Source organism: Onychostruthus taczanowskii, unplaced genomic scaffold (assembly GCF_017590055.1).
Source record: "Onychostruthus taczanowskii isolate IOZ18803 unplaced genomic scaffold, ASM1759005v1 scaffold16, whole genome shotgun sequence".
NCBI classification, from domain to species: domain Eukaryota; kingdom Metazoa; phylum Chordata; class Aves; order Passeriformes; family Passeridae; genus Onychostruthus; species Onychostruthus taczanowskii.
Window position 1 is genome coordinate 6,168,845 of NW_024498795.1, and position 21,248 is coordinate 6,190,092.

A 21,248-nucleotide genomic window follows, 5' to 3' on the forward strand; every position below is an offset into this window, starting at 1 on the left:
ATTGAAAGGCAGACGTTTAAACTATCTGCAAATGGTGCTTTGCTAGATAAACACACAGTAGTATATAGAAATACACAGTGATTTGTCAGCAGAACAGAATGTAGAACACACCCTATTTATCCCAAAGATAAACCATGATATGAAGAGCCTCTAATCTTTATCAGGTGTAGAAAATTCTAATAACTTTTTAGTCTGTACATCTGAAAACTTATTCAGAGCTTCTCCACACACCGGACAGTAAAAATAGCAGTGGTTTGGTTTCAGCCCTCATCTACATTCCAAAAGAACACAGAGAACTCCCTGTCCAACACATTAAGGATCTGTCTTTCAAAAATATTTCCTCAAATTTTCAGAAGAGTTCATACTGATGATCCTACTAACCTTTCATGTGATAGTTTAGTACAATTCAAACAATTCTTTATTTTCTTGAGAACTGTACAAAGAAAATCAAGATTCTTGTAAACAAAAAAATCCTAGCTGCATATTGAATCCACTCTGCCCATCAGCATCAGTCTCAGAAGTAAAATGAATAAGCAGAGTAAGATCTACATACAGACTCTATCTACAGAAATTCTAACATGTAGAAGAACTTCTTCAGAAGTATTTTACCATAACATTTTTCTTCTGCAAGAAACTGCATATTTTATGGCTTTATCAACATGTGATTAGTGACAGGTGGTCAAACATTTTCAAAAATCAATTACAGTGGTTGCTGTTTCAGATAATCCATTAGTGCTTAACACAGATCCATTTTTGCTCTCCTGCTGTCACAGGACAAGTTTTGTTTGAGTCAGGGAACAGATCTCATTCAAAACTATGCCAGTAAAAAGAAAATTCTTTTTAATCCCTAGTAAGTCTCCTAATCTAACTCACTCTACAGCCAACCAACATCCAGTCTATCATAAAAGAGGGGAGAATAAAAATTAATGGCTGAAACATTTTTCCAGTAGCCGATATTCCACATAAAAATTTCTAATTTTCTATTACCTCCAAAACATTTTTAGCACTTTTCCCCCAGAATAATTGCTGTGTATTGTTAGGTTACTGACACTAACATGAAAAAATCAAATCATTAAATAACTGTATCTATATACAAAATATGGAAAAGGATATTTTGCTAGCACACAAAAATGCTTTTTTGATATAGGTGATAATCATGAAGCTAAGAGTACATTACTCTTGCAGAATGATTTACCTGAAAAACCAAACTGAGTAACTTTGGGGTATTTAACCTTCCCTTCCCTGCTGCTCTTCAAGTACTTCTGAAGTTGAGATTTAGAGTATTATCAAAATAGCTCAAGATTTTTGTAGGATTAAACTTAGATACAGTTTCAGGTGTTAGAATGACTGTCATTAATTCACTAATATTGCAAGTTCAATAAACACTCTGTCATAATGTAATGTTAACTTGTCTTTTTTTCACTGACATGTTCAGTTATGTTTGTTTATACCCCAAACTGCATGATCATGGCATGTGCACTGCTCAAAAACAAAGCAGGCAGTGAGAAAAAATGAATATAACCAATCTGAAGACAACAGAATTGAAAAAGTGAAATAAAATGAAGAATCAAAAGGATGGGAGGAACAACACAGGCCAAATCTAGAAGGAAAACTCTTAAAATCTACCATGATAAACAATGTACAGAACACTTGTAATTGAGAGAGGTAAAGTGTCTGTTGAGGGTATATTTACAATATGGATTATTTTTGGTGTGTATGAGATGTACTGAAAGCTTGGTATGTAACTTACTCTTCTATCTGACTGGTAATTATATGACAAACATGTATGAGGGCCAAGAAATGCTGAATGCCCTTTACATTAGTGCTGCAAGAGATGATTTTGTTCTTCCCATATTTTGAATTTTTGCGTTCTTTAAGGACTTTTTCATACCTGTAAAGTTTCTTACAAGTAACAGAAATTGCTTTACATCAGCTATAAAATGTGTTGCAATCCCTTGTGGGAAAAAACAGTAGCAGTGCCAATGTGCACAGACCTGTGTGGATTTGCTGAAGTAGCATTTTTCCTCCTAAACAACAGCCTTCAGCTACACTATCACCATGAGACATCCTGAATTCCATACAAAGAAATCCACACAATGAAAAATGTTGGCATCTACCAGTTCCAGATTTAGAGGTGCGCAATACAGAGCTCTAACAGAAAACTGGACGGTAAAAAAGCAAATCTTGATAGCCTGAATTTAGACCTATCCAATCAATACCAAATTTTCATTGCCAATCCAGTAATCTGTATTAGATCAATATGGTTTACATTACAGGAAAACACTAAGGAATCACTTTTCTAAAAACCTGTAGGAATTTCAACTCTTGGTTTTAACTTGAGGATACATCTTTGAGTTACAGTATTTTTTAGGCACACAGTTTTTAGTTAAAATAGCCATAGTCCTTCTTAACTGTGGTAGAAACAATTCCTGCATTCCAGGACACTGGTTTGATTAAAAGCAGTGCAGTGACAGCAAGATTCTTAAGAAATGATTATTTAAATATGTGCATGCATATTACAAATAGTCACCATATTAATTCTAACAGAATACTGTCTCACTGTTTCTGATCTTCCAAATTCCACATGTAAGAAGTAGCAGGATACACTGGCATCAGAGATACAGGCACTTTGAAATTTTGCTAAAACAAATATCACTTACCAAGTACTAGCACTTGGGCATCCTGGGATATTTAGGTTTCAGAGACTTGGACAGGAAGGGTTGTTCTGGTACTGAGAGTGCTCAGTATCAGCTTAGTATTTCCAAGTGCTTTGTTCTTTCAGAATATGTAGAAAAACTTTCTTGAATAAAAGCTTTCTCATATTTCAAAAATTTTCTGCACAAATCTAAAGTGGGAAGTAATAGTTCTGTTGTTTTGGAGGAGGGGTAAGCATTTAAGAAATTTCCACTCTGGATACTGATACACTGACAAAGGATTCTATAGTCAAAGCTTTACCTTCTTCTAACCTTTGCTCAGTGAGTTCTGGAAAATTCAGATCTCAGTGCTGGTTTTCACATTTTTGACCTCTGCAATAATACTTTGGCACTGCTGGAGGAAACTGCATGATCAGACTAAACTGAGAAGCTAGAGGAAAAAAAAGGACAGATTTTATGACGGCTCTAATAATGGTGCGGTGTGCACATGAAAACTTGGGATGGTTCACTGAATAAGGCAAATAATGAATAAGGGAGACACATGGGAAAAGGGCTACAGTCGTTCAAACTGCTTCTTCCAAATGCACAAGTCTGCAATTAAGATCAGACATACAGTTTTATTCTACAGTTTTATTCAGCTATGATTAAAAACTGATGTATTTGGAAAGACATTTGAAAACCTCCACTTAGAACATGAAGAACCAGCCCATGCCAGGATTTACCAATGCATCATGAAAGGTTTTGGATAAATGCATTTATTATTAATTCTGGGCACATCCTTGGCACCTGTATTACACAACAACAACAACAAAAAATTAAGGTGTGGAGTTTTTTGCAAGAGAAATAGGTGCTGCACAAAGTCTGCTTGTAGCAGTCTAAATTAACTTCCTCCACATTGAAACAAATTTAAAAGAACCCACTGGGAATACTTAGCAATTTTGAGAGAGAAAAAAGGAAAGAGAACTTGAAAGCATCGAATTAAAAAGGGACATTGTCTACTCACTTCTTTTTTCTTTTTTCTTAAATTTTCCTTTCTTCTTCCCATGCTCCTTTTCATCATCAGATACTATATCTGGAGGCTCATGTAAGCTGTCGTGAGGTGGTGAAGGCTCACCGGTGCGGTACAATCCAGGGAATTTTGTAGGACTGATCTCTTCAGAGCTGGGAGTACGAGCAAGTCCCCCACTGTGCTCTACCCGACGGTGTTCACTGGGGCTGCTCGTGGGAGGCAGGAAGCACTCGGTCATTCTGATACCCAGATATCAAAGTGAAATCTTCTGCTACCTGTCCATCACACCTGCATCAGAAGAAAACCCACACAATTTTAAGCAATGGGTTTCAGAACACCTTGCTTAGAGCTTTACCCTGAAATCATAAACAGCAATACCTTCTACGAGAGTTCCAACTTCTGTCAAGACACAGTAACACAACATCAGGTCTTCAGTTCAGTGTTTGCAGAATTTATTCCTTAACTCCTGAGCCATATTAACATGAGATCTGCCATTTTAGCCATTTCTACTCTATGATGTATAAAATATATATATATTAAGTATGTGAATATTTTAACTGTTGAAATCTTACAAAATTCATAGGCAGCCTGCATACTGATTGGTAGTATTTACTACAAATTAGTTTGCTAACCTTAATTTTTTTTTGACATCAAATAGATTTGCCTGGAAGCTCAGAGTGTTTGTGAGCACTGCCCTTAAGGCAAAGATCATTTTCTTCTTTCCCAAGCATATTTTATAGATGCAAATAAGAACTTTCCTAGCCTGTTGCAATAAGGGGGGAAATAAAATAAATACAGCTAAAGCAAATCCATCTTTTAATTATGCTGCTGCAAATTAAAGAAGGTAAAAAAATAATGATTATGCTTTTCTGGTATACAACAATTTCCCCTCTGAAGAGGCTGTATGAGGTAATCTGCACCCAGATGCTGGCACATTGTTTGCTTGGGAGTTACGGACAAATAAAAGCTAATACAAAAACTGCTAAAGGAAGCCAATGCATAAATTCTCAGCAGTGGAACTCATAAGCAAAATCTCTTCATACCACAGATAAATTTCAGAAATTCCACAGAATGGATGTGCTGTACAGGACGCCACACCTCTGGAGTCCACTTGGCGGGATTTGGCCTCTTGTGTCTAAATGGCCACAAAGGACACATTCCACAACCCTCTCCAGCAGTATCACTCAACTCCAGGGCTTTTATTTACAGGTTGGTAGCATACAGAAAAAATACGACTTGGTGTTGTATTCTACCCAGTTAATAATTATAGATGAGTCCAGCTAAGGGGGTTTTGGGGAGGGTGATTTGTTCACTTTTTTGGGGTTCGAATTTTAAGGTTTTGGGGTTTTTTTAATTCTCATCTTTCTGCTCTCTGTATGCAGATCAGAGTGAAATTTTGGAGTATGTATGCAACAGTATCTCCCAACAGGAAATCACTCACAGTGTTTATGGAAATTACCAGTTACTCAGATCAGAAATTGAATAGGGCACAGTAAGACACAGAATTATGATGAGAAAATATTAATGAAATCTTTATTTAATACTGTTCATTCCTTATTCTAGCTAAAGCAGAGGCACTGGCTAAAAATTAAGACAATGGGGTGTTTTTGCAAATGCAACAAATTGAGACTGTACTTATTTCTTATTTATTTTACAGTTTCAAGAAAGCATTACTTTCCTATATGCAATATTGCCTGGGCCGTTAAATAAGGGAGAAACTTTATGATGCTCAAATTATGTCAAGACTATCAGCAGAAGAGAGCTTTTAAGCCTATTGAAAAAACCTCTTTCACTTTACTAATGGATGTTAATGTTCTACTGCCGTATAAATCCTTACATTTTCTTTGGATTTTACCATTTTCTTCTGACAGCAATAAAAGACTGAAAAAATCATGGACCTTCTAGGCATTTTGAGAAGGAACATTTCTAACAGGCTTGCTCTTCTGCCAATTTCTCCCTCTCAGACTTTTTCTTCCCAATCTGTTACTGCTTCAGTCCTGCCTCCCCTCTGCAGCAGATCCCTTCCCTCAAACTGCTTCTCTTCACCTGTGCAGTTCTCATGTGTCAGGAGATTCAATAACTCACTGCTGCCACACGAGGAAGGTCACACTACTCCCCCCATTAACCCTCCTCTGCCTCCAATTGCAGCAGTTTGCTCTTTTTGAGATGATTCAAGTTGCTAGCTGCTCCAACGGGCTTCTGCTGCTGAGCTGGCTTGGGAAAGAGCTCAACAAGCACTAACTGAAAAACAGAGAAGTGGCAGAACCACCATGACAGGAGTGCAGCCTCTCTCTCTGGGCACCTCTGTTTTGTCATATGGCACACACAGCTTCACCTCCTCAGATTTCAGTTATTTCTTAGTATTTATAACTTAAAACTTTGATTCTTTACCACCAAGTGTCAGTACTCCCATAGCTCTTGTCTTGACTTACCACTCTGTTTCACCTTCAGTGTATCATAGACAATCTGATCTTCATCTGCTTTGGTCTCTGTGACTCAAGCTCAGTTTCCAGCTTTCCCTTCATCTTGTTTTTTATTTGGGCAGTTCCTACTTTTCTTCTGCACACCACTTCCTTGCAGATAAAGTTCTCTCCCTTCTTCCTCTGTTTCTTCTACCTGATTAGTTACCAGTCCCCAGTTCTTCCTGAATGTTCTCTGCTGCTGTTTTTTGTTACCTCATGATTTATCTACCTCATCTTTTCACCTTGTCCCCCTTTCTCCCACTGGCTCTCAGACTCTCCCCAGTACCACAAGAAATCCCTTCTTACCTCCCTAACAACAGCAGGCTCCTTGACTCCCACCACTTCTCATTCACCTGACATTTGACTCTTCTTCCACAGGAGCCACAAATGCTGTTACATGACAGGATCAGAGAGCTTCTTGCAGTTCAGGCACCTTCTTCTCAGACCTAGTTACTTTTTTCTGTACTCCCAAAATGCAGTTTCTTGAACCACCTTCCTCCTCAACACTGAGTAAAGCCTTCAGAATAACTAAATGTCAAATAGAAGCCTTCACTGAACATGGGCAGAATTGTGACCTTTCCTCTATCCCACAAGGAAAGACTAAATTATAGGAGATTTTAAACATGGAAAGAAGGTACATCATTAACACAAAACACCCTAGCCATCATGCCATCACCACCTTTCTAGACCATAGACTAAGCACAGGGAAGAGGGCTGGGGAAAAGAAGGAAGATGCCTGCACAATGCAAAATAATGTGGTTTTTCAAGTCTCATTTTTGAAAACAACCAAACTCTTTCCTAAAAAAATTCAGTCTGAGCTGCTTATTTAGTAAGTAAAGATGAGGTTTGGAAAAACGATAGAAAAGGGAAGACAGAGACATGACAGCCAGCTTTAAGAGATCTCACTTCCAACAGCGTATCATCTAAGTCAGTATGAACACATTAAAGAGAGACACAGTATGAAAGACCAAATTCACAGCTTTTCCATTCAGTGCAGAAGGCTCCATTATTTCTGTTTTGCACTGAGTCTGTACTGAGACTTTGTGCTTTGTAACCAATTGCAAGAGCAGAAGCAAATTAGAGCAGGTGACTGCATGCACAGATGTTATTTTGTAAAGCTTCTGGGTGGAATAAAGGATGTGGATTTTTTTTTTTTGCAATAAGTATTATGCAAGACCACATCTGAAGCACGATGGGTGTCCCCTGGTCATTCCATTTTGCCACAAACAGACACCCTCTAAATACCTGGGTGTTACATTGAAAATAGTGCCAAGAAGTCACTAATCACAGGATGGAGGCAGAGAGAGGACATTGACTCAGCTACCAGTACCTGCTCTATCACAACTATCCAAAAGCAAGACAGAGAGCACAGCAGTACCTCACTCATCACCACAGACCTTCAGTCCAAAATACCTGCATATGCGTAAAGGATCTGATTCTTGCAGAAATGAGGCACACCATTTTTGGACAAAAATATCCTAGTAACAAACACAGCTCCATTTTGGAAAGCAATGAACCATAAGAAGAATAAAAACTATCACTTGTGGGCTAAGTATGTCAAAACACTTCAGACACCATGAGTGGTACTCATATAACTGTTGAGACTTTGGAATAAGATGAGAAGATCGAATTAGAATTTATTTACCAAGACTATACAAGGTCTGTATCACATCTAAGTTCTGTATCTATTGCATTTTTTACAACATACTGAAAAGCTTAATACAAATCACTGGTTTTATTTGAACACTTCTTAGATGGCCTCTGATGTAATCTTGACATTTGACTGCATGGCAGCATTTCAGTCTTTCATTTAATAAGCAGTGGCCAGGTATAAAATCAGTGCCTTTTCCTTTCTTTAATAAGGCAACACAGCCATGAAAGGAGAAGGAATAAGGAAGTACTTCATGTAGACAGGCAAAGCAAGTTTAAAATTTCACAAGTCACAAGCAATCACACAAACACAGCATGAAGTAACTCCCCTGTGAGTCACACACTCTTCATAATTGGCAAAAATTAAAGCCTCAAGAAGGGACTTCACAGAATTTTTTTGATAGAATAAAATACAAATAGTTTAGCAGAATTCAGCTCCTCAACCTCAGATTAGTTTACAGGATATGTGATGCCATGAGAATTGGAAAATTTACTTCAAAGGAGGGTGTATAATCATACAGTTGAAGTTACATAGGAGCAAGCTGTACATTTTTCAAATAATGCCAGCATCAGCTCACCTCTAAGAGTAGCAAAACCAGCTTTTGTGTGGTCTCTCATTTACTTGTAGATGGATAAAGTCTGCCAGTTACAGCACCATCCAAGGCATTTCAAGTCCAGCTCTGAGAGTCCATTCCAGCTCAGGAGTGATATACAAACAGACAAAACTACTTAGCTCTCAACAATCAGTGAGCTACAGACCACATCCATATTTGAGCGGGCACTTGGAGGAGCCAGCTCACATTTAGAATATGTAGCTGTATCCAGAATACTCCCTATTATTGAGGGTATTCCAGCTCTTCAATAATCTAATCAGTAGGGAGCCAGTCTTCAAATAAATAATTAAATAATACCATAGACATTTCAGAAATATTGAAAATAAGGTTTCCAATCCCATTATGATAAAGTCTTGCAATCACATGAAGATAAAATCACCAGATATGTGGAAGCACATGCTTTCCAGTTTGTTTCACTTCAGGCAAACCAGTATTACAGCCCCTAGCCTATAAAATTCTGTAGCCTACAAAATTCTCTAGAGCTCCATCAGGATGCAATTCACAGGCTGTTTCCAAGAGACAGATTTTGGAAAAAACAAAAACGGGATCCCTGGAAGGGATCCAACCATCAATGGTTGAATGCTTCGCTCCAGGAGAGAGCACATTGGAAAGAGATGGACTAGAAGTGCCTAGGAAAAGCCCCTGTCCCATGGTGCTGCCTCCGGGACTGTCACACTCCTATTTTACTGTAACATCCTACTTCCCTGGAGAGACAGCCTGTGACAATTTATATCCCCACTATCTCTCCAAAGCAAGTGGTCTGCAAGCAAAGTCTGGGCACAGATCTTTGTTACACAGTAACAACCAAAGCCCTGTACAGATGATACACAAACTATGCCCCACATGTGGCCTCCTCCTACGTGTCTCATTCCATCCTTCAGGGATATCACAGCAAGTCCTCCCACAAGTCTTTCCCCAGCTGAACCAACGGCCACGGAAGCAGTTTCAAAGCAGTGCACTACATTACAATCACAACCAAATATTTAAGAGGCATTCTTGCAAATAACTGTGCAGCTAACAAGCTGTTTAATTGCTTTGCATGGCAGCTTTGTCAAGGAACAAGCAGAAGGCCTGAACTCTGCACCACGAGGCAGACGGGCACTGCACCCAGACCAGACTTCTGCAGGAGTATCTTGACTAATCAGCCACCTGCACTGCAACTGCTACTGCCCACCCTGGGAATAATTTCCCATTCTCCAAACTTCTTAGCAATGGGCTACTCTGCTGTTTAGGATTCTCTGTTTTTAACCCCAGCAAATCTTACTCTTGGTTCCCATGGTCCTGTCAGTACAAAGTAATCCAATACCTCCAGTAACAGTACTCAAGCCCAGTACATTAGTTTCCCACTCCATGGTTTAGTCGCACTCTTCCCCAGGCTCTCTCCATTTGCTTCCTCATCCCCTTTCCTGCACTCCAGTTCCTCCACAATCAGGACTGCACCTCATCTATCTCACAATCTTTTCCTCACCAAGCAGGTGTTCACAACAGACCTGTGCAACCCCAATTTCACCATTCCTGTTCTCCACACCCAGTGTCTCATCTAACCTCACCTCTTGGCTGCTCACTGTTTCCCAGGTTTCCCTCACCACCTTCTATTTCTCCCACACTCAGTTCTCATTAAAACTTCTGCAAATTATGGGCCACACATAAGCAAGGCAGTCTGGGAGGTCTTCTCCAGCCAAATGCAGGTTCCCCCTCTAAATTACAAATAGCACTAAACAGGTTTGCTGGATTACCAAAATATTCATTGTTACAGAAAAGAATTATTTTCTTGCTAGCTGAATTCTCAGAAACAGTTTGAGGAATTTGGTTAGTGCTTTAAAAAAAAAAAAAAAAAAAGAAGTACCAGCCCCCGATACAAAACTTTTCAGCCCAAATTAAAACATGGTAGCTTTTGATAAGAGCTGAATTACAGAGAGCTGAATTGAATACTACAACTGTCCTGCTAACATATTGAACCCTCCTATACTTCTGAAACCCACCACTGCGAAACATATGTGATATCCACTATTGCTTAGACTGGCTTTAGAATTATTCCTGGTGTGACAACCCTGCCTCTTCTCTCTTGTCCCAGTTTGTCTCCAAATTCCCACTTGTACCACCAACAGAACAGAAAGTTTTACTTTTACTACTTAACAAAGGAAGGCAGGAAAATACAACAAAAGGTGTGCAGTTTACTTTCTTAACAATCACTATAAACATAGTATCACCATGGGTTTTGTCTGCCCTTGGAACTGCATCCAATCTTTTTACAATTCACATTTTCTGACAAGCCCTTCGAAGAGTAGTCTAGTCCCCAAAGGTCTGCAGAAAGTTGTACAGAGATTATGATTTTGCAAACTAATACTAATTGTTATACTTTAATCAGTTCCTGGGCTGGATCTATTTAATGACAAATTCCCCTGATCAGAGATTTAAACTACAGCATTGCTCAGTCACACTCCAGTACCTGAATGCAGCCAGCTTGAGAACAGATGTCAGTTTAGTGGAGTCAGGGGAAAAAACCAAACATCCTAAACCCATGACTGCTTGAGCTGAATGTACTACAGATGACATTAAAAAAGCAAGTGCTATTCAGAGTAAAAAATGCAAAATGAAGCAGAAGAAAACCAATGGATTTGGCATAAAATATTTTACAGGAGTTTTAAGCATTTTTGCTGTTCTTTCAACAGCATCTGCAGACTACCCGTGACAGATCAAACAACAGAGAACAGAATCTAGTTTTCCAGACAGGCCAGAGCTCCACACACTCAGTTCCAACACCAAGTAAAAAACAACTACGCCTGTAAAAACCCTATTTTTGGGTTTTGTGGGTTTTCTTTTAAGAGAGTCTTAGCTAATACAAGCTAAAATACTAGAAATGGCAAGGGTAAACAGCAATTAGCAAAGATTCTTTGCTTTGGATTTAACAGTGGCAACAAATCTGGGAATGGCCGCACACCAGAAATGCACACCATAATGCACTGGCTTTTCTCTAACAGCAGTAATTCACCTGGCAAATTCAGCAGCAGCAGTGCAGAGGCAGTAAGGCATTGTGAGGCTCCTGCCAGCAGCAGAGTTCAAGCTCTGTGGAACTCTTGGGAACTCACTCAGCTGACATGTGCAGGCAGGTGCCACTGCTGCTACATCACCATCATCTTTCCTACTGTGCCAGTTGCAATGACAGGATGGTGTGTGCCCCTCCACCAACATCACTTCACTGGTGTGTCTGCTGGTTTGTCCTTTGAGTGCCACCTGCTGCCACCCTCAAACACAGAGTGCCATAGAGAGCCTTGCCACACTCCGGCAGCTGCATAAACCTGCTCAACACGTAGAGGGAACGGCAGAGCACGGGTGCTGCACGGAGAACTGCACGCTGAGTCCAGACAGCGTGGCTTTTTAATCCACTATTCAGATATCATCTTTCAGACTGGACACAGAAAAAAAAAATCAATTAGAACCACCGTTCTTCTTCACTGAATTGGGTGAAATGCGATCATTATTTTATTCATAGAATTTTGAAACAGCATTAACTTTGCAGAAGTCACTTCATAATCCTTTAACTGGGAGGTCAGTACAAACAATCCAGTTTACGTTACCAAAGGCAAAGAATATTCAGTTCTGTGGCCTATCACACCCAGAAAGAAGCAATTTCTGAAAGTATATTAATGACACACAAACCTTTAGGGCTTGAACTGTGAAAATTAACTTTCTTATGCTTTACATTGAATTTTTTCCACCATCTATTGAACACAGATGAAAAGATCTATCAATTACAGGATATCACTTGAACTGACAAGTCTGTAGCAGAAGAGGAAGCAAAGAACAGCTTTGCTTGGATCTCTTCATCATGTGATACACGACACAGATGATCAATTTCTATGTATGATTCTTTTCGTGTTTAAAATGCTGCATGTTCCAGTGCAACAATGGCAAAACATGTTCAGCTTCTAGTGAAGATGAAGTGGAACTATGGTGGTTGAGACAAAACCCATTCTATCATAACAGCAGAAAGGAAAAGTAAAAGAAGACTTTGATTCAGAAACACTGTTTCTTTTTAGTGATTATTTAATAACTGTGCCTATCAGCTGATTATTTTTAGTCTATCTACGTTTATCACCTTTGCTTTTGGTTTAAGAGTCCTGTTTACTATCATGCTAGCATCAATGGCTATTGACCTGGAAATCAGCCTTCACTGGTTGCTTTATTAAGCCAAATTTGAGTACAATCAAGCTGCATGCAAACGTTTTCCCAACTTAACAATAATGGATTGACATGCAACATGTCTGTGTTCCCAACACAGCAGATTTTAGCAAAGCCTTACTGTAGATGCAGTTCTACCCACCAAAAGGTTTTTTCTGATGTAGCTTGTTTTATTTTGAGATCTGCTTTGAGACATGCCAACAAAGTAATTGTTTTGCTGATCCATGTTATGTCTGCAGCAGGAACCTGCGGGGAATAGATGTCAATGTTTTCAAACTCATGTTATATACTAAAAAAATGAATAAAACTTAGCATAGTATGTTACTTTTTGTACAAGAGTAGGGCTATACCATCTCTTCTTCCCAGACATACTCCCGTTAATGCCAGTGACAACTCTTCATCAACACCACATGAAGGATTTAGCCTTTCAGCAAATTTCTGAATTTTTAGGGTTTTTTTCAGTACCATACATAGACATGGGATTAACAAGTTCTGTTTTTCATGTCTGCCCCAGATTCACTCAATAGCCAAGGGGAAAGTCAATTTAAATATTTACAAGCTCAGCAGATTATTAATTATGATTAACATCACCACCTCCAGGGCTGAGATGTTGCAAAATGTCACGCATGTGAACACAGAAGACATTCAGAAATACATGAAAGACAAGGTGTGGCACCACCCACCATGGGGCAGCTGCTGGTCTCTGCAGAGAAAGCAGGAATTGTCATCCATTAAAATGCCAATTACTGGGACAGCAGCAGGACACACAAGTTCACAGTATTTGCCTTGTCTTCCATGCCAATTTACCTAGTCAGCCTTAGAAGAAAGCTTACATTAAACACCTGCCTTCTAGAAAAATGTAAAAACATCCTTAGAATTTAAAATTAAATTCACATGCACTTTCTAAAACAGGTTTCATTTAGCTCAGTCTGTAGCATCTACTGCAGCAATTTTCAGCAATCCTGTGTCTTGAGAATATCACAGTAAAAAACCCCCACACGTTAAGAAATTCACTGATTGATGTTTTCCACCTACTTGCCAAATATAATAAAAATTTACTAAATAATAACATACAACATTAAAAATACTGTATGCTTCAGAGATGGAGGAAATTAGTATTAGTATAGTATTTGGTAGCACAGGACCAAACAAATTCTGATTGCCATTCCCAAATCTGTTGTGTTGCCTTGTCTAAACACAAGTCATGCTGCTTTAATCAAAATGAGAGCAGATAGTTTAATGGAAGCCCCAATCACATAAGACCAAAGATGGCCCTTTGTCCTATCCCTCCCTCAAAAGAAGATAAATTGCCTCCACCAGTGTAAGGCAATTTTAAGAGTGGTGAAATCCTTGCACATAAGTACTAAAACCTACCAAATGTAATGAACCCACCTGTCGAAATATCCACCAACAGCTGACTGTTCTAATGATACACACTGACTGCAAACTTCTTTTACATGTCTGTGTATCTTTTAGATGTCTTTGAAGTTTGACTGAAATAACATTAAAACCTAACTACCTAAAGGATTTATCAAAAACGAGCAACCAAAAGAAGCCCATAGAAAACTGCAAAGAAATTTGATCACAGACCAAATAAAATATCATAAATTTTAGCACACAAAATGAACGACGTAGGTAAAACTGATGTGACTTCTCCACTGCTTTTTGGGGGTGTATACAGGTTCTGACATATTCAAAGGTTACATTTGTGAAAGCCATTGCCAGAAAATTAGTTCTTATTTATCTTTGTGAAGGAACATGCATTTAAATATACATCCTGGTATATCAGTTACACTAATATACTGAACCAGCAAAGAACTCCACAGGTTCCTCACTTCCTCTTTCAGCTGGAAAGTTGAAATTTTTGAACATTGTTTCCTCCGACAATGTTTCAAAACCTGCCTGCTTAAAACGCATCTGCTCCCCAGTGGTACACACCGCGCGAATTTTGGAGAACTGCAACCCCGAATTTCAGGATGAAAACTTCAGAAGCATGACCTGTGAAAGATCTCTGCATCTAGAATTAACAAGTGGCCAGGATGGAGAAAACTTAGAGAATTTGTCAAGATTAAAACACCTAAAGAACAAGAAAAGCTAAAACCATTGGACTGAAATAATCCAAGGAGTTTCGGAGTAAATCTGTTTAACCACTTGGTGTTTTCCCCCCCAAGGTTTTAGTCCATTCAATCAATTAAAAATATCCCATAAAATATGAAAAGGTCTTTAGGCTGTCTTAAGAGAATGGCATCTCCTTTGAAGCCACCACAGTTGAAACTCAGAAAGGAAATTACACTCTTCTTTGAATCCAGTTAAAAAACAAAAGGTATTTTGGGTTTGGGTTTGTACAGATTAGCATTACACTTTTATATACAGCATTTGGTTCACAATATTAAAATCTACTGGAGTAGTACAAATACAGTAAAATATCTTTCAACTTAATTACCTTTTATCAGTAATTATACACTACATTAATACACTCAGTATTAAGTATGCAAAAGCAGTATATTGGATATAAGAAAACAGTAACTGAGAATTATGAATTTCCATAGTACTCATGGTAGAAAACCACTACTACTACAATGAAATGAGAGAGTTTAATTGCTGGCATGTTTAGCACTAGAATTTACATTTAGCACTCAATTCATGCTAATAAAACTCACTGAAAATTTATTTTCATGGCAACATCCAGAAAAATTCTGCACCTGACTGCTGATCCTTGTATTTACAAAACACAACAGAGCAGGCTAGAAATGTTAAAGTAGCAACAAACTTCACACCAAGGTAAGCTAAATGCTAAATTTCACAAAGGCCATTAGAGGATAAACATTAAATTATAGCTTTAAACTCATAGGTTTAAATAGGTTCTATTTTATGAGTTAGATATGATTTTAAAGAGAAGTAATACCCTTGAAATTTTCTTACGTATTTTTTAATGAGAAAGAGCAGCTGCATTTTTTCCACTGTGATATCCTTTTTTCCACTACTGTCAAGTTAACAATTATCATCGTATGTTGTGTTTTCAAAAATCATTCTTTGAGCTCTGGTAGTAGAGTCCTATGATCAGTTCCAAGAGCTCCTTTCTGCCAGATGTCTTGTCTTTTAGTAACAAGCCCAGAGATCCTACTGAACTGTGAAACAGGAAGAAAACTTCATGAGCTGCCTCCACCTAGATAACAGAAACCTGTGAAATTTTCATACTAGAGAGGACAAAAATGTACAAAAATACATTTTATCTATACATAACTATTGGAATTGACTCAAGAATTAGTCACCGCTAAGAAATGTACAAAACAACGAACACGAAACTAAATTTATTTTCCTTAAAATAAATTTCAGTGTTGTCCAAACCTGCATTCTGATTTGGAATGTCAAACCTTACCACCCAGCACTAGCTCCCCTTTCTTCCTCTCCAGCAACCATCTGGCTGTTCCCACCTCATGCAAACAGCCATCACTCATCCTTTGCTTTCCTTGTGCGCCTCCAGAGACCAGAATAGCCAGTCTAAAAAAGCTCTGTTCCTTGTGCGTGAGAAAGAGAATAAAGATGGCACAGTGGATATGAGGAATCTGCTCCTACTCTTTGGAAAGTTGACCCCTCCACATCACTGAAGGGTGGACCTATCCCTATGAAAAAGCATAGCCCCCAGCAGCCAAAACAGGGCATCCGTGCACCTGCACACAGGGTCTGCCCCAGCGCTGCGCCCCTGTCGGGCTGCAGCTGGCACGGATCATTAACCATTCCCTGCTTCCTCCAGGGAAGACACAGCCTGGACAGAAGCAAGGCAGGGATCACCTACAAGGTCGTATCATAAATTAATGTGCACCACCAAGGATCATAATCTTTCTTTTAAAGAAATTTTCTCTTTGCATTGATTGCATAAGGTCTGTATTTCTGCCTACCTTCCTAGCACTTATAACAAATGGACAGACAGCAAGCTATTAACAATGAAGGGCACACCAGGATAGATGAAATGACTTACATCACATTCTTCAATTATTAGTATTATATCAGAATAATTGCATTATTTTATTCTGAACTATTTCTTATTTCTGTAGAAAACAATACTAAATTTGCTTATTTAAAATACATTTTCTTTATAAATGAAATACATTTTTTAAAACTGGGCTAAATATCACATTACTATTAACACACATTAACAATTTGCTCTATGTACTGATTTATATTATTACTGTTTTAGCATCTGGCAAGCACTTTTTCTTTATTATTCTAAAATGACGTGGTTAGTAAATAATTAGTTGCTATTTTTTAGTCAGGATCCTACACCAAGCTGCTTCTGGAAGAAACTAGGACATCTTCATTATCTGTACTTTTGTTTACTGAGCATCACAGGAACTAGACAAGGAAAAAATACCAAATCATGTTCTCTATTTAAACACACCTTAATTAGTTATCAAAGGAAATACTGCTTGTAGGTAGTGAACTGATTGCTCTAAATGCTGTGATCTCATGGCTTTGAATTTGCAGATCTCGGTCTCTGATGTATACGTGCAACTCATTATTAGATAAGAAAAAGAGATGCTTTCTGTGCTTTTTTACTGCACAGCTAATAATAAAAAACACTAAGGACCCAGTTACACATTCCAAATATTTTTGGTCAGACATACTTCATTCAGGTATTAAGTGTTGTTTTGACCTTCTTATTATCCACTGAAGTCACATATTTGAGGCAACTTACTGGATCACCACTCCTTACTTGGGTAATACCATATCAACCCTCAACTTCCCAGCAGCTGCCCCAAGTAAGCTGTCATTCCCCAGTTTTTACTGCAGTCTAAAGAAAAACTGGAAGCAAGGAGCACTGGATCCCTGCTGCTGTTCAGCTTTGCAGACTTGCTGTTGCTGCCACCATCCAAGTCTGTTTCACTCTACCATACCTCCACACTTTCAACTGAGTTTGTATTCCCTGATGTGAAGCCCAAAAGGTGAGGGATGGCTGGGATGAGAAGGTTAAGTATGGACAGGAATGGAGTCATACCTTTCCTTTTTCTAAACTCAGCCTGCATCCTTACCCTTCTGGTTTTGGCCATGGCAAGCAGAAGATGTAAACCTTACCCAGACAGCAGTCAGCCCTCAACACCACCACCTCTGGGGATGCAGCCTAAGTAAAACTTCCTACTCCATAAGGTACTTCCAGCCCAACTGGGGGCCCATTTGATATACTTTTTTTTTTTTTTAATTGAGCAACAATTTGAAAACTACAATCCATGAGGCTCTGGGGAACAGCAGAAGGAGTTGATGAAGGATAGCAAACCATGGCTAGTTGTAAGGGTAGCAAATCATTCACTGATTCAATATAATCAGATATGTTAGTTCAGAGACAAGCTTGGTAGATTATGCTACACTAAACTACTATAAACTGAAGGTAAATATCATACTATATTTTGGCATTTTGAGGCTAGCTACGTGACACCAAGCTTTACAGAAGGCAAGTACATTAGCATTCGTGGTATTTATTGCTGAACAGCAGCATCTTCCATATTAGTCTAAGAACTGCCCATAAGAAACAGCAGTGTTTACTCAGGAAACATGCAAACCTTTTCTGTAAGAACATACAGCTAAAGCTCAGTGGGAAGAGTGCCTGAAGGGTGCAGTGGAGATGAGAACCCTGAAGAGTTGGATGCAGTGTTTGTGCACGTCAGCTTTGCTTTAAGGACACCGCAGACCCGAGCTGCGCAGCTCTGAAGCGGGAATGCAGTTATTGCAATTCAGGACAACATACTGCAGCGTAGACATCACATATAGAAATGGAAATAATCTGCCCTACAGAAAAAGAACTTTTTTCTCCACATAACTACAATCACACCAGCGATTTCACTGTGAAATCCTTACTTTGGGGAAAAGCCCCACCAATCCAAACTACAAAATATGCCTTCCCACCCCTGAATACACCTGAACTAAGACAGAACAATGCCCAAGTTGCACGTGGAGTATTAAGATTTGAAGGCAGCTATTCCTACACTGCATTTCAGATGTGGGAAGACTAAAGAAAACTTATTGTCTCCAAACTAAAAAATGAGATCCGTAGGACAGAGAATGTGAAGTTCCCTACTTCAACATAACAGACACTCTATTCTTGGTGTAATTAGTGCTAGAACATTACAGCAAAAGGGTTAATACATTTCATACACTTAGAAGTACTAAATGCTCAAAACAACAACAGTTTGGAAGGGCTTTTTTTAATTCCTGTTTATTTTCTCTGTAGAAAAGAGCCCCCCAAAACCTTGTCACACAGACTGTAGGGATTATACCCAGACTGAGCTGAAATGAACTGAAGCACAGCACCATTCACCACGAGCTGTATGCAACACCTCCAGTAACAACAAAACCTAAATCTAAGGGATCTAAGGGATCCCTCTGCCATTCCCCTGTAAGCTCATTAATAAACTTACATCCATTACCATCCTGCATCATGTCCAACAAAACCTTAACACCAGCCTGAGAGGGTGGGTGTTATGTTATGGCAGGGCACAGCACTCATGGTAAGCACCTCAAGCTGTTTCCAGATCAGAAACCTGTTTAAGGGCACATTTAGGGCTGTTTTGCCGTGCTGAGACAAGGGACTTGCACAAATCATCCTGGTTTATGCAACTGGCAAAAAGACCTTAGCCTAGTTTTTTAAATTATTATTTTCTATCAACAATTGCCATTAACCTTAGGGACACCGGGGTGGAGGAAATCCAAACCACACCATTCTCATTAACAGATATTTTCAGTGTGGATTGCTGGCATTTTCTTTGTCACTTGTTTGAACATCTGTTAGCACTTAAAAATAAGATTCATTTGCTCATACATCACCCACTAACATATCCTTGGAAGTGTTTGAGGCCATCTGGGATGGGGCTCTTAGCAACCTGGTCTAATGAAAGGTGTCCCTGCTCATGGCAGAAGGGTTGGAACTAGATGGTCTCTGAGGCCCCTTCCAAACCATTCTGAGATTCTGTGATGAACAGTAACACACACTTTCTAAACAACACTCTCAGGTAGGAAACACGACATCCTCAGAACCTGCTAATCATGCTAGATGCAGAAAAATTACAACAGTAAATTTTCTGGGTTTTCAGATGAGACCTCTAGGTGAAGGTAAAAGAATAAAAATCCCTGATTTCTCCCTCCCCACAGAAAAAAAACCCCAAAAAAAACAACAAACCAAAAACGACCTTGCAAGAGCCAACCCACAGCCCAGACTAAGCTGCAGCGAACCCCGCACGATCCAAAGGGAGCAAACGCCTGCGGAAACAGGGCGCACAAGACGCCCGTAAGGGCAGGAGGGGCAGCACGGCCCGTAAGTATCGCACACGGGCCGGACACCCGCCCGAGCACGGCACGGAAGAGAGGGAGGAGAGGAAGGGAAGGGAAGAAGCGAGGAAGGAAAGGAGACAGGGAAGGAAGGAGGCAGGGAAGGCAGTGGAGAGAGAGGGAGGGAGGGCGAGCAGCGACCCGAGGGAAAACGGGCGGAGCCTCCTGAGGCCCCGCCCCCCCGCTCGAGCAGCCCGCGCCGGCCCCTCCCCCACCCGGCAGCCGCGCGCGCCGCGGGGCGGTGGCGGCTCGCGCCGCCAGTTGCGCCCCCTCCCCCCTTTCCTCCGCCCCCGGCCAGACCCGGAACGGCCCCGCGGCCCTCACCGGGTGTCGGGCCGGACCGGCCGCCCGGCCCCGCGCTCCCGCACTGACCGTCGGGGGGTCCTGCTCGCCCTCGCAGCGGCTCCACCTCGGCCTCACGCGCGGCGGGCACGCCCCGCCTCGCGCCCCATCCCGCCGCCGCCGCCGCCCGGCGCTCGCAGGGACGGGCGGGGAGCGGCGCGAGCTCACGCCACCGCGCACGCGCCGCTGCCTCGCTCCGCGGCCGTGAGGGCGGGGAGGTGGGGCGGGCGGGCCCGGTCTACCCCCCGCGCGGAGCACGACGGGAGTTGTAGTTTCCTCCGGGGGACGCTGCCGGCAAGGGCACTACGGGTCATTGCCGGCCGCCGCACTACAGCTCCCAGCGGCCAGCACTCCGCGGGGAGGGGTTCTAGCTCCTCTGCCCCCATCGCTGGTGAAGCCCCCAGGCTCGTGGGAGCGGGGTCCGGTTGCTTGAGGGGACCCTGGCCTCCGTCCCGGCCGGAGACCCCAGCGAGATACATGGGAAGCTCCCTCAGCAGCCGCCGAGAGCCGGCAGGCAGCAGGTCCATAGCTGCTCTGGGAACACAAGGAACGTAAGCGTCCCCGAGCCATGAGCTGGCAGTGGCCCTTGTGGCCAAGAACGCCGACGATGTTCTGGGCTGCAGTAGGAAGAGCGTTGCCAGCAGGCTGAGGGAGGTGATCCTGTCCCTCTGTTCAGCACTGGTGGGGCCGCACCTGGAGTGCTGGGTCCAGTTTTGGGCTCCTCAGTACAAGAGAGACATGGAGCTCCTGGAGCAGATCCAGTGGAGGGCTACAAAGATAATTAAGGGGCTGGAGCATCTCTGTTATGAGGGAAGACTGAGGGAGCTGGACCTGTTCAGCCTTGGGAAGAGACCACTGGGAGGGGACCTCATCAATGTCTATAAGTATCTGAAAGAGGGAGGATGCCAGGAGAAGGGACCCAGGCTCTTCTCAGTGGTGTCAAGCAGTAGGGTAAGAGGCAACAGGCAGAAACTGATTTTCAGGAAGTTCTACTTGGATATGTGGAAGAACTTTACCA

General features: G+C 41.0%; 1 protein-coding gene across 5 annotated transcripts in view; it reads right to left on the reverse strand.

The window, feature by feature from the left end:
• RALBP1 (ralA binding protein 1) overlaps window positions 1-20,424 on the reverse strand; it is a 32,779-nt gene extending 12,355 nt beyond the window's left edge. The window contains exons 1-3 of one of the 5 annotated variants that reach the window (XM_041399307.1): window positions 20,261-20,424; window positions 12,714-12,817; window positions 3,658-3,951 (exon numbers count right to left, since the gene is read on the reverse strand). In XM_041399307.1, the coding sequence (XP_041255241.1) occupies window positions 3,658-3,901 (244 nt within the window). In that variant the 5' untranslated portion in view covers window positions 3,902-3,951; window positions 12,714-12,817; window positions 20,261-20,424. Of the gene's footprint in view, window positions 1-3,657; window positions 3,952-12,713; window positions 12,818-20,212 lie in introns of those variants that run through there. The other 4 variants (XM_041399309.1, XM_041399308.1, XM_041399306.1 and 1 more) reach the window with 4 other exon arrangements.
• Between the last annotated feature and the right edge of the window lie 824 nt (window positions 20,425-21,248).